Consider the following 14,714-nt stretch of genomic DNA (forward strand, 5'->3'; position numbering starts at 1 on the left):
TTCTTCTTGAAAGACCCACACTACGTCTATTTTCAAATGTTAATTCCCATAAATAAAAAGAGTGAAAGTCTATGCTTATGATTTTTCTCATCCTCAAATTGTTCACATTGATTCCCATTTAAGTAATGGCTGGTCATACATTCCAATATACGCAATGATTTTCAGGTAATACAGTTATAAGTTCCCATGGATAAGATGGAACCGATATAAGTGTGATCTAGAATATCCTTGTTCAATGTTCTTTACACCCATCCTGCTCTGGCAACAAACATTGGCTTCCATTCAGCAGGGCAGAAAACTTGAAGTTTTGATCAATTACAGCTTTTCTTTAGGAATGAACATTACTCAAAGATAACAGTCATATGTTTTTAAAGATTAGAAATTGATGCTACAGTTTGTTCATTGTGGAGACTCCAATGTGCTATACAGGTGTAGACCTTTACAAAACTCTGCATAGAACAAAAATCATGCTAAACAAAGTAACTTCTTCATGGCATGATAAAGACTCTTATAAATTGAAGGATTATTTAAAAACTGTGCAATTTAATGAGAGTTGAGTACATTGTGATACATGGGTTACTCACATAAAAGCCACAATTTAGCAGGCCAGCGTTGCAGTCTGTTGGCGTAGTAACCAAATACAGGGGTAGAACACAGGTTTATATCATGATTTTTGACATGATAAGTATCCCCAATCTCTGATAATCGTCTGGCCAAGGTAGAACCCAGTAACATTAGTAAGCTGTTTTAACAATTAGGGTGACATTATCGCCCATACTGTAGTCTATAGGAGAATCATTCCACTTCTAGTTCTAAAATATTCTAAGAAACCTCTTACTCCAGTCCCTAAACAGGGTCTTTGTCTGAAAAACTACTATTCCAGAAAGAACCACATGGTCTTTAAAAAAAGAACTCGATAACTCACGCCAAACAGACCTGCCCGTTGGACCAAATCTGTTGCATAGCAACCTTTTTGAGAATCAACAAGACCTCGGAGCCAGGCAACATATTAGTATTCCATTTACATCTGGTGAACATTGCAACATTAAATCTTAGTCGTAACAAAAAGACAAAAGAGAAATCAAACTCAGTAGTTTATACCAGTATATATTTCAATCCATAAAGTATACACAGTTCACCCTAATTTCCTTAGTCTAACACAATGTCTACACGTAATGTTGAGGAAGTTACAATACGTTTGGCATCAAACAAATAGAAGAGTGGTATGACATTCAGACAAAGCACTAACATAGACACATCAGCTCTTGAGCTAAAATATTACACCAGGCAGCATTAGGAAACCAAAAATAAAGCAGAATTAAAAAATAAACAAACTTTCACGTTTATGTACAAATCAGTGCCCCTCAGACACTCTCAAAAGATGTGTCTAACAGCATAACATAAACCATTATAAATAGATAATATAAGGTGCAAAGGTCTCCATTCTACAGACTCCCCACTAGAAACCCAGATTATGTTAAAAACTACATTGAATTCAGCTTGTCCGTGGAGCTGTGTTCCTTTGCTTATTTACCAACTTTTTGATTCCAAAACAGACAAATTGATATCAAAAAGAGTATACAGAAGATGCAAAATCAGAAATTATTTCAAGTTAACGGTTAGATTTTTTTTGTTTCAAGTGGAAAGAGCTTGTTATCCTGGTACCTAAATTTGACCTCGAGTTGTGCAAGTCTCAAATGAGACAGTAGAATGGAGTGTCCGCTTGTCTCAAGAGAACAGAATAGAGCCAAAACTACTGTAGCACAGGTCTGGCGAGTGTTAAACATCAGCAGTATAAAGACCACTCTAAAAAGGTAAAAGCTGTTGCTTATGGATTTTCTTTTTTTTTGGGAGCTGTTAACCATGTTAATCCACAGATTGTATTTGCAAGAACACATTCTGGTCCCCTAGTATATATCAGAAGTGAGCACATTTTGACCAGGATTGGTATTTGTTTTTTTGCCTCACTGACCCAGATGACTTTCTTATGAAGTCTCTTTTCCCTGTACACCAGTGGCTGTTTTAATGGAGCTTATTGTTCGGTTGAACCAGGTTTTCTTTGCTGCTTGAACTTCATTTAATGCTAGACCCAAATGATGCTCCAGATCCTGAAAAAAAAAATCCAGATAAATTAATTGATCTTGAAGGTTAATTTTGAATTTTGTTACAAAAGTAGTTCAGAATTTTACAGTTTGGGTCCATTGGAAACTTCAATAAGCAGCAATAACCTACATTGAGATAACATCTTTAAAAAAAATATTCTTTTGTGAAATGCAGGTGTAACTGGTTAGACCAGCATGTTGCCCATCTCCAAAGACAGGTTTCTTGAATTGAAGTCCCATGTGGTCCACATACACCTACTGTGTTTTGGAATTCCAGGTTTTTGACCCAGTAACAGTGAAGGCACAGTGATATGGTTCCAAGTCAGAATGGTGAGAAACTTGCAGGATATCTTGCAGGTGGCGCATCAACTAAATGCAGCTGCTCTGATCATTCTAAGTGGTGGAGGTCACGGGTTTGAAAGTACTATCGAAGTATTGATGCTGCATTGCATTGTGTTGATGGTATACCCCGTTGCCATTGTGCATTGGTGAAGGGAGTGGATATTGAAGGTGATGGACAGTGGGCCAATTACTGGGCTGCTTTAACCTGGACAGTATCAAGTCCATGTTTCCCCAGCCAGACTCTCTCCCTTAATCACCCACACTCAATAGCATCTACGAGATACACTGCAGAAATTCACCAAAGATCCTTAGACACCACCTTCAAAACAGACAACCATCTAGAAAGACAAGGGTAGCAGATACCTGGCAACACCACCACATGCAGGTTTCCTCCAACCCACTCACTGGGAAATATATCGCTGTTGCTGGGTCAAACCCTGGGATTCTCTCCCCAAGGTCATCATGGGTCTACCTGCAGCATATGCATTACACTGGTTCAAGGAGGCAGCTCACCACCATCTTCTCAAGGGACAGGTAATAAATGCTGGCCTGCCAGCAACGCCCACATTTCAAGAGTGAATTTAAACAAAATCTGAAAGTAGCTGCTCCAAGGTCATTGTTCAAATTGCCCTATCTTAACTGCGCCCTTCCTCATTAGGCTTACTGTGTAGTATAAACTTCTAGTAAACCCAATATATAATTTTGCTTCCTCCCGCCTCATACACAATGTCCCATGAGTATCTAAGTCATTAAAATCTTTCACTACTGCATTATTTTTACATTTCTCTGAAATGTATTTACATGTGATCTGCTACTGACTGTATCTTACAGTACATATCTAACTTTATTTTCCTCCTTTTGTATTAATGCCTTTTGTCCATATGGTCTTACTTGAGGATCTTTCCAAGGAACACATCCTTCCTCACTGTGATAACTGATTTCCTCGTCATTATTGTGACACTCACCTCTTCTATCCTGTTATCTCATCTGAATATCTTGTCACCTGGCATGTTGAGCCATCGATCCTGCCCATCTTTCAACCAAATCATGGTTTTAACACTGTTATCATACTCCCATGTGCCTATCTGTGCCCATAGCTTGTTTATCTTATTCCTTGCATTAAAAATTATTATTCATTTAGCCTTGCTGAACTCACTTATTTCGGATCTAGCCTATGGTTCCTCTGTCAGACTCATTTACTCATGTTTGAACTTGTAATTCCCTCTCAGCTTTTCTCCCCTCTGAGCTACTTGTCAGCCTTTGAACTCTATGCCGTATTTATAAAACCCAGCACATTATATGCTTAATTAACTACGCTTTCCATCTGTCCTGCCACCTTCAACAATTTACACATATACACATCTAGGTCGCAAGGCTGCTGCACCCATTTTAGAATTGTATTCATTTCATATTAGCTCTGCATTCTTCCCACTAATATTAATCACTTCATTCTTCCTGCATTAAATTACATCCGCCACTTGTCTGCCCATTCCACCAACCTTTCAAAGTTTTGTATAATCTGCAAATTTTGAAATTGACCTCCTTTTACCAAGATGCAGATTATTAACCCCATTATTAAATGAATGCGCAGCCACCCGCTTACATTTTATCCTTCCTCTTTTGATCTTTGATGAAACACACCTGGATTTTGCACTCTGCCTCCACCAACTGCAGTTTGGTCTGAGCCAGCTCCAGCTCCATTTCCCTCAGTTGGTTCTTCAATAAGGCTTTCTCTTTATCTTGATATTCATCTGAGGTATTCTTAGAAGTACTGAGAATTTTAAGTGCACCCTCCTTGTTGAACAACTCTCTGCAGCGATCGCAGCCTTCAACCTTTTGCTGAATCAAAAAAATATATAATTACTACCTCTGTAATAAAATCACTTCTGTTCGTATAAAATACAATTATTGACTGAGGCTTTGAGAGAGAATTATTTTTACCATACTCTAAGTTAATCGTTCTATTTTCCATCTTGTTGTGATTTAAAATAATGCTGCACTGAGTATGTTGTGTTATAATCCCAGCTAAAGATAATATTAGACAGTCAGATTCCAGAGCAAAATCAGTGTGATTGACCACATTTTCTTTTCTGGTGGTCAGTCACTGAACATATTCACAAGAGGCTGGCAATAAAGTTTAACAGAACACTAGCTGTATTACACAATACGAGACATATTTCAAATGTTTTGTTTCAAATTAAGGATTCAACCCCACAATTCTCAATAACACCCTTACAGGTATTCAAAACCCAGTGAGGGGGTCACCCTCTCTCCATTTCAAAGTCTTCTATTCACTAACTGGTTTCTGAAGCTGTCTTATCAACTTCTAATCATTTTCAGAGTAAACCAAGGTGTTTTCCATACCCTCATACACCATCAGATTTCTCCAAATCCTTGCTCAAATCTGACTATTTCTTTTAAAAAAAATTGCTAAACTTTTTGCACTGATGGAAATTACACACAATGATCTTCTGGATATTTCTCTCCTGCTACTGGACTTCTGTTGCTCAGCGACAGCTGTTTAAAAATCTGTCCTACTTTGAATATACTAACTGTTCACCTCAAGCTTTACTCAAATGATGTAAGCCCTCATTAAATCCTCATGTATCACAAATCCCAGCATGACTCTCAGAATTTAAAACAAAACTAAATTTTAAATCAGAATTTAAAATGAAACTTACACTCAAAGGAATCAAAATTACACAATACAGGATCCTTCTACTTCAGAATCCAAGTTTCTATGATAACATGAGTCTTCACAACAGTTTCAACCATACAATATTGCATAGTTGTTAATGCTGCATTACCCATTAAAATTAATGCAATGCACAGGAATATAAGCAATCTAGACAATAGAAATTTCCTTAGTTGAATACAAACTCACAAATGCTAAGAATATCACACATCATTTAATATTGCCAGAAGTAAAACAATACTTTATACTATAAAGTGATCTGTTCTTTTAATTTAGTAAAACACAATTCGACTGGAAGTTTACTTCCTGCAATGGTTTCCCTTTACAAGACACCCGCATTTTTGAGCAACATTGTGACGAAAGAGAGACAGAAAAACTCAAGCCAATTACAGTAAACAGCAGGCTCACGCTACAGCTGGTGTTTTTCCATGTTTATTCACACACTGAGTGAAAGAATCATTAATCCCAAAATGCAACATTTGTAGCTTCAGGCTGTAGGGATGACTTGATGAACTTACATTCGAAGAACTCTTCTTTCGCTCTAAATTTTCATCAAAGCTCAAAGGCATTTGCTCCTCCCTAGAACATGGCTTCAATGGCGTCAATCACTCAGTCAAATCTCAACTAACTGGCAATACACAAGTGAATTTTGACTTTGTATATCAGCAGCGATTGGATTAGGAAGACAGTCACTCCTGAACGTCGCCTCATCTCCACCAATAACTCAGCCAAACAAATTTCCAGTTCTCTCTCATCTTTCTCAATCTAATTCTGGGTCTGAAAGAAATAACTGCCTTTTGGCTTTTGAACAATTAACTATTCTCTGGACAGATTCATTGGTCCAATTAGGAGTCGCCACTGAAGGTTTATGCCCACACTTTCCACTATAAAATAACTTGCAAGCTCCTTTTGTGATGGCTCATTTACGAAGCTGTGTGGTCATAGAACATAACAGCTCAGTACAGACCCTGCGGCCCTAGATATTGCGCTGACCTGTGGAACCAATCTGAAGCCCATCTATCTGACGCTACCCCATTTTCATCCATATGTTTATTCAATGATCATTTAAATGCCCTTAAAGTTGCAAGTCTACTACTGTTGCAAGCAGTGGGTTCCACACCCCTACTACACTGAGTAAAGAAACCACCTCTGACATCAGTCCTATATCTATCACCCCTCAATTTAAAACTATGTGCCCTTGTGCTAGCCATCACCATCCAAGGAAAAAGGCTCTCACACTGTCCATCTTATCTAATCCTCTGATTATCTTATATGTCTCAATTAAGTCACCTCTCAACCTTCTTCTCTCTATCGAAAACAGCCTCAAGTCCCTCAGACGATCTTCCCTCCATACCAGGCAATATCGTAGTAAATCACCTCGGAACCTTTTCCAAAGTTTCCACATCCTTCTTATAATGCAGTGACCAGAACTGTATGCAATACTGCAAGTGCGTTTGCACTAGAATTTTGTACAGCTGCAGCATGACCAAATGGCTCCAAAACTCAATCCTTCTACCAATAAAACCTAACACATCGTATGCCTTCTTAACAATCCTATCAATGTGGGTGGCAACTTTCAGGGATCTATGTACATGAACACTTGATCGCTCTGCTCATATATACTACCAAGAATCTTACCATTAGCCCAATACTCTTTATTTGTGTTGCTCCTTCCAAAGTGAATTACCTCTCTTTTTTCCACGTTAAGTTCCATTTGCCACATCTCAGTCCAGCTCTGCAGTTTACTGATATCCCTCTGTAATCTGTAACATCCTTCCACACGGTCCACAACTTCACTGCCCTTATGTCATCTGCAAACTTACTAACTTCTACGCCCTCATCTAGAGGTCATTTATAAAAATGACAAATAACAGTGGACCCAAAGCAGATCCTTGCAGTACACCACTAGTATATGAACTCCAGGATGAACATTTCCCAACAACCACTGCCCTGTCTTCTTTGAGCTAGCCAATTTCTGATCCAAATTGCTAAATCATCCTCAATCCCATGCTTCTGTATTATGCGCAATAGCCTACCATGGGGAACCTTTCCAAATGCCTTACTGAAATCCATATACACATTAAACACTTTACCCTCATCCACCTGTTTGGTCACCATCTCAAAGAACTCAAAGGTATGTGAGGCATGACCTACCCCATTCTATCCCAAATCAACTTATTCTTCCTACATGATTATAAATCCTATCTCTTATAATCTTTTCCAACACTTCACCCACAACTCAAGTAAGGCTCACTGGTCTGTAATTATCAGGATTGTCCCTACTCCCCTTGTTGAACAAGGAGACAACACATGCTATCCTCCAGTCTTCTGGCACTACTTCTGTAGACAATGATGACAAAGATCAAAGCCAAAGGCTCTGCAATCTCTTCCCTGGCTTCCCAGAGAATGCTAGGATAAATCCCATCCAGCCCAGGGGACTCATCTATTTTCACACTTTCCAGAACTGCTAACACCTTGTCCTTGTGAACCTCAATCTTGTCTAGTCCAGTAGCCTGTATCTCCGTATTCTCCTTGATAACGTTATTTCTTTCCCCCAGTGTGAATACTGATGAAAAATATTCATTTAGCGCTTCTCCTATCTCTTCTGACTCCACGCACAATTTCCCACTACTATCCTTGATTAGCTCTAATCTTTCTCTCGTCATTCTTTTATTCCTGGTATACCTGTAGAAAGCTTTAGGGTTTTCCTTGATCCTATCTGCCAACAACTTCTGTCCCCTCCTGGCTCTTCTTAGTTCTCTCTTTAGGTCTTTCCTGGCTAACCTGTAACTCTCAAGCGCCCCAACTGAGCCTTCATGTCTCATCCTAACATAAGCCGCCTTCTTCCTCTTGACAAGACATTCAACTTCTTTAGTAAACCAGAGCTCCTTCACTCGACCACTTCCTCCCTGCCTGACAGGTACGTACTTATCAAGGACACGCAGTAGCTGTTCCTTGAATAAGCTTCACATTTCAATTGTGTCCATTCCCTGCAGTTTCCTTCCCCATCCTATGCATCCTAAATCTTGCCTAATCACATCATAATTGCCTTTGACCCAGTTATAACTCTGGCCTTGTGGTACTTACTATCCCTTTCCATCGCTAAAGTAAACAACTGAATTGTGGTCACTATCACCAAAGTTCGAATTTATCGGCAGAAATGGCCTGAAGGGCTTATGCCCGAAACGTCGATTCTCCTGCTCCTTGGATGCTGCCTGACCTGCTGTGCTTTTCCAGCAACACATTTTTCAGCTCTGATCTCCAGCATCTGCAGCCCTCATTTTCTCCTACTATCACCAAAGTGCTCATTTACCTCCAAATCTAACACCTAGCTAGGTTCATTACCCAGAACCAAATCCAATGTGGCTTCGCCTCTTGTTGGCCTGTCTTCATACTGTGTTAGGAAACCTTTCTGCACACACTGGACAAAAACTGACCCATCTAAAGTATTCAAACTACAGTATTTCCAGTCAAGACTTGGAAAGTTAAAGGCCCCCATAACAACTACCCTGTTACTCTTGCTCCTATTGAGAATTATCTTTGCAATCCTTTCCTCTACATCTCAGGAACTATTTGGAGGCTGATAGAAAACCCCCAAAAGGGTGACCTCTCCTTTCCTTTTTTCTAACCTTAGCCCATACTACCTCAGTAGACGAGTCCTCAAATGTCCTTTCTGCCACTGTAATATTGTCCTTGACTAACAATGCCACATCTCCCCCTCTTCTATCATCTTCTCTGTTCTTACTGAAACATCTAAATCCCAGAACCTGCAATAACCATTCTTGTCCCTGTTCTATTCACTTCTCCGAAATGACCACAACATTCATGACTTCGGAAATCTTTTCATTATAACTCATCTTCCTCTTTGGTGTGATATTTAGAATTTGAATGAATTTATACTTTTCTAAAATTTCTGAAATTTAAGTGTTTTTGGTCCTGAAAACAACAGAGGTCAATGGCCCAGCCTATAATATTGTAGATGTATCACACAAAATAAAATCAAAAGGAACAATCTTACGTAATGGGGACTAAATGGCTTCAGGTAGCATTAGTGCATCAGACTCCAGGAACATTATACAATCTTTAAAACATGCCTACTTTACTCAAAATGTAGGCTTTAATATTTCATTTAAGCATAGAACTATAAATACCTTAATGTCACTGTTCAAACAAAAAAGGGCATTTTCGCATAAAATGTAATTTGTCTATACATTTTCAAGACCATTTATAGTTTTTAGAAAGTGGTTTCCTTTTGCAGAAGAATTAACATGGGGGAAACAGAATAGATCCTTCTTAACTTAATCTAATTACTTCATGTGGTTTAAGTGGTAATTTGACTGGAAATGTAGGGCACCATTGAGTAAGATTGACAAAACAAATGTGAAAAGATGCAAGTTTCCAACTACTTTCTGGAAAGGAATAGTCCTCCACAAGAAGGCTGATAAAGTAGAGCTACACTTAGCAAGCATAACAAGAATCAATAAATAGAACTAAGAAAATGTTTGGATATTTAGACTCTTTCATTTTTGCATGTGAACTTGTATCCAAGAGTAGTTTCACAACACTTATTCTGCTTGGTATCACCAATTCTATAGATAATAGATGCACAATTGAGCGACAGTAACTAAATTTGTTACACTTTTTGATTTTGAATATTAACATGATCAGATCGTTCCATAATTTGCTAGAATTTTACAAGTATCTACACTAATTTAAATTGGATTTATTGACAACACTGTATTCATTCATTTTTATCTTAAAACCTTGGGCCCAAATTTTTCTCTTGTCTTCCTCATTTTCAAGTTCTTCATCGCTCTCACCACAGGCACAGGCCATCAACTTTGCTGTGTGCCCAGTCATAAAGAAGCCTTAAAGTCTTCTGTTGCGGAATACCGGAAAGTACTTGGCTACCACAGTGCACCTCGTGCTAATGGCACAGTTTGAATTAGTTTGCTGAGTAATTATGGTTTCAGACCTATATAATCACCATTTATGACTAATAGACAGTGCTACTTCTTTTAAATCTAAATCAAAATTGCAAGTTGGTTTTTTTATATTTCCTTATCACAAAACAAAACTAATCATGGATATCTGATCATTTATTCATCAGAAGTTAACTTGCAGTGCTGAAAAAAGACTCACCCGAATTTGTTCCAACTCAGTTTTATTTCCCGACTGCTGCCTTTCCAACCTCTCACTCAGTTGGGAGCAGATCTGAAAAAGGATATTAAAGACTCAGTAAAACAAACATAATATAACTTGGTCAGGAAGGTGTACAATGTACTGCATGCAAGATTAAAAATCAATAGTCTAACAAACTACAGCAGATACTAGTTAATAAAAATACATTCTGAAGATGTCATTCAATTTACAGACATATATACACTTGATAAACTCAAATGTTTAGTGTTGACGCTGACAGAACAGAGAGAAAGAGAGCACACAAGAGAGAAAGAGAGCACACAAGAGCGAAAGAGAGATAGACAGAAAATACTACAGCTTCATGCAGCTTTTCATACACTTTAATTTTAAACTATGTCAATGTTTGAAATGATCTATGCAAAGTAAAAGCAGAAACAATTCTGCATTCCCGTAGAATCAAAATATTACATTTTACATACAAAACTACAATAGGGATTTAATCTTATCAAAAGCAAACAAATATCAACAGCCTGAATCTGTAAACATTTGGAGGAATCTACAAACATTTGGATCACGAGAATGCCCGATAGCTACAGATTAGCTCCTAAATTGCACTGGTATGTCCCAATGCATTAACACAAGAGTTTTCATGAAAATATTATATAAGTTTAAAAAAGTACATACAAATTAAGCAAAAGGTTATCAAAATCTAGGGCTGACAACTGCTTCTATATTTATAAAAACTTCCTGGACATAAGAGTTACTTTGGAGACTTGTCATTCGCGAAATCATCGGCTTAATTTAAGCAGTTTTCAGAAGGATTGTGAGATATTATAAAAGACAAGTTTTTCAAGATGAGGATGGCAGTGACAAGGCCACATAGATTACACATCCTTATCTATCCTGGGGCGATGGTGCGGTGCTTTCTTCTTGAAAGCCTTCAACACTACTGAAGCGACTTTTGAAGCTATCAAAAGATAGCTAGGTAATGTGGGCAATCTTGTGTCGACCAAAGCAGGCTTCATTCCCTCAAGGTCAGTAGGGAATAATTGGTATTTTACAATTATCCTTTTAGTTATTTGTGTAATTTGAGCACACAATCTACCAGACAGCAAATAGACCAATGATAGAATTTAAACAAAAAAATCTAGTTTTGGACCACTACATTATCAAATCGATTGAATATGGCATGCTCCCACTGATGGAGGGTGGTCTGAAGATAGCACACAACTAAAATGGTAGAATTTATTCTCCCATTATCTAAATCACAGAGAGAGGTTCCAAGGAAACATACAACACAGATTGTCCTCACTTCCCAGATGACGAGCAGGGATTAGAAAGGCAGGAGTATATAAAAGAAAATGAGAGAGAAAAACCAAAACTTGTTCTGATGAACATTATTCACCCAGAATATTAACCTCTCCTGATGCTGAAGGAACCACTGGATAAATGTGGTACATATGTTGTATTTCAGATTTTTGCTATTTAGACTTATATTTCAAAAAAACATTTTCATGGATGCTGCAAGTTTTCTTTCAGACAGTACTCTTCATTGGTCTGTAAATGAAGCCTCTGAACAAACAGAAATCAGTGGCATAATTTATTTCCATGATAAATATAAACCTGCCAGACTTCAATGAATGACTGCAGTAAAATCCTTGCAACTTACAGACCTGTTTGTAATCCCCGATGATCGAACTGTTTTTCTTTATTTCCGATTCAGCTTTGTCGAGTTCTCTCCGGCACATCTCCTTAAGCTGTGAAAGACAGAAACAGGTACAGAACTAAAACCTGATACTTTGGTAGTATGCGCAGTTAAAAATATTTATGGACAGAGAAAACTGCCATTATGCAATTTTACTGGTACTATGCAAAGTCGAATATCTAGACAACAGTACAGTACTGTTCATGTTTAGCAGAGTTTTTTAAAAATGGAACAAATTTGACTGAATCAAAAATTGCTAAGTTCCTAAACAACACTGGAGAAGTTCCTTCATAGATTGTGATTCCAGGTTTTATGGAGTACTATCAGAAAAGGTGTGGACATTTACAAAGGTATATAAATATATATAAAAAAGCGTACAATCAATGTTTAAAATGCTATTTCAAGAAACAAGATCAAAAAGACAATACTTTTATGCAAAATTTACCTCTAGTTAGTATTGTTATTTTTAACACTGCCCCCAATTTTCATTCTCAAAATTTGCAAGTAATTAGATAGGGTACCAGTGACACACTGATCAGCTTTCCAAGTATCTTTACTGCTTGTCTAGTTAGTAAGTGTTTATCTTGGTCAACTGAAAGGACTTCAATACCAAGCATTTATGCTTTCATATCATCAACATGGGGTGTTTAGAGCTGTTCAAGGGGAACTATCGTGCACTATTTTCCTATTTCTGATCTGGAGATGCTAAATCCAAATTTAATTTCTTGCCCATGTCTATCTTGGCTACAAACAGAAAAAAACAAGACCAGGATCTTGGAAATCCCATTCTATAAACTATTAATTATAAAATATTAAGAGCACCTCTCACCAAGAGTTTAAATAAAAACCATTTAACCCAATGAACAATATGACATGTAGACAAATATAATTTAATTACCTGAGTGGCTTCATTTTCTAATCTCTTCTTTTCATCTTCTGCATCAACTAACTTCTGTTTGGTCATGAGCAGCTCTTTATTTAATGCATCTGCTTTCTCCTCTGCCTGCCAAATAAGTAAACAAATCTACATTAATTTAGGTTTTAAGCTAATGTTGTGGTGTTCTCATAGATCCAATAAGAATACTGAATGACCTAGACAGAGTGGATGTTGGGAAGATGTTTCCATTGGCAGGAGAGAAGAGGACCCAAGGGCACAGCCTTAGAGTAAAGGGAAGATATTTCAGAACAGAGATAAGGAGAACGTTCTTTAGCCAGAGAGATGGGGGAGGGGAGAAATATGTGGAATTCATTGCCATAGAATGTTGTGGAGGCCAGGTCACTGAGTACATTTAACACAGAGATTGATAAATTCTTGATCGCCAAAGGGATCAAAGGTTATGGGCAGAAAACGGGAAAATGGGGTTGAAAAACCTATCAGCAATGATTGAATAGCAGAGCACAATGGCTTAATCTCTGCTCCCATTCTTATATTTTATCCAGATATATTGTATTACATGTTTGTCTCCATTAGTCAGGGCTTACCTTCATTTCCAACAGCTCTGAAAATAATTTCATTACTTTTCTATTAACTAAACTCTGCCATTATAAAGCAATAATTCTGGAAATTACAATATTAAATCTGGTTTGGTGTTGAACAAATCTGTTCCAAAACATACACATATGAACCATGAAGAATATTTCTGCAAAAGTGAGGAATAAGTTGAACTAAAAAACAAAGTGTACTGTATAAGTTTAGCTTAGTTGTTAGTAGAGTTCATTGGAAAAGCTTCTGTCGTTGTTCGTAGTAAGTGAAGGTACATTTATTTTAGTAGGTATATAACTTATTTGGTCAAATTATCCATTCAGCAATATCTATTCTTTATGTTCTTTACTCATACAATGGAGCATAGCCATAAAATTTTAAACACTGCACACAAAGAAACCCTGCTTTACAAACCAAAGTGCAACTGAGGGCTTTTTGCTCAAATGTATATTAGGGTGGTTAACATAGGAACACCAGGTCATTCATACCTGCATAGCTGTTCCACCATTCAATTAGATCATAGTTAAGTTAAAGATGAGTATCAACTCACACTGGTCCCATAATCATTATTACCAGTGCTCAAAAATAATCTATTAATCTTAGCATGAAAATTTTCTAATAATTGCTCTTAATGCCTTTCCAGGGAACAGGGTTTAGCACATAAATGACGTTTTGCTTGAAGAAGCGCTTGTTGATTCACCTATTACATTTCTTCCGTCTTGATCTGCATTCATGCACCAGAGGAATGAAGAGAAATTCTCTTACTACACAATTGAACCATTTAATCTTAAATATCTCAACAAGATCAGTTTTCAATTTTTTAGACTGAAGAGAATAGAAATCTAGACTCTGCAGCCCTTCCTCATAATTTAACACCACTACCTCAATGAACTATATTATAAATATATATAACACAATACTAAAGACCAGGGATACACATAAAGCAAAGTTCACATTTAAATGATCGCCATGACCACAATCATATCTTATGCTATAAGTTTCTTTTCTGAAGGTTGCAATTCTCATTATGGTATTGTCTCAAGACTTTTCTTCCTATCCTCCTCCTGTGCCATAAACATCTCCATGACTTTTAAGTTTTTAAATTTTTAAATCAAATGGCTAAACTAAATTAATACTGCCAAAATGAGGTGCCTGTCTTTTCAAGATAATTACTCCCCAGAATCCAATAACCAAAATATTTGACACGAAGATCTCATGACATGCTTTACGACCTACATAGGATGT

At 37.3% G+C, this 14,714-nt stretch overlaps 1 protein-coding gene across 1 annotated transcript in view; it reads right to left on the reverse strand.

Annotated features, from left to right (window-relative positions):
• Window positions 1-290: 290 nt before the first annotated feature.
• rabgap1 (RAB GTPase activating protein 1) overlaps window positions 291-14,714 on the reverse strand; it is a 196,353-nt gene continuing 181,929 nt past the window's right edge. Inside the window, exons 22-26 of the mRNA XM_043720124.2 lie at window positions 12,885-12,989; window positions 11,955-12,038; window positions 10,282-10,353; window positions 4,086-4,283; window positions 291-2,108 (exon numbers count right to left, since the gene is read on the reverse strand). Coding sequence (XP_043576059.2) covers window positions 1,986-2,108; window positions 4,086-4,283; window positions 10,282-10,353; window positions 11,955-12,038; window positions 12,885-12,989 — 582 coding nt within the window. The 3' untranslated portion in view covers window positions 291-1,985. The remainder of the gene's footprint in view (window positions 2,109-4,085; window positions 4,284-10,281; window positions 10,354-11,954; window positions 12,039-12,884; window positions 12,990-14,714) is intronic.

Source organism: Chiloscyllium plagiosum, unplaced genomic scaffold (genome assembly GCF_037043375.1).
Source record: "Chiloscyllium plagiosum isolate Xiang-an unplaced genomic scaffold, Cpla_swu_hap1 HiC_scaffold_21, whole genome shotgun sequence".
Lineage (NCBI taxonomy): Eukaryota > Metazoa > Chordata > Chondrichthyes > Orectolobiformes > Hemiscylliidae > Chiloscyllium > Chiloscyllium plagiosum.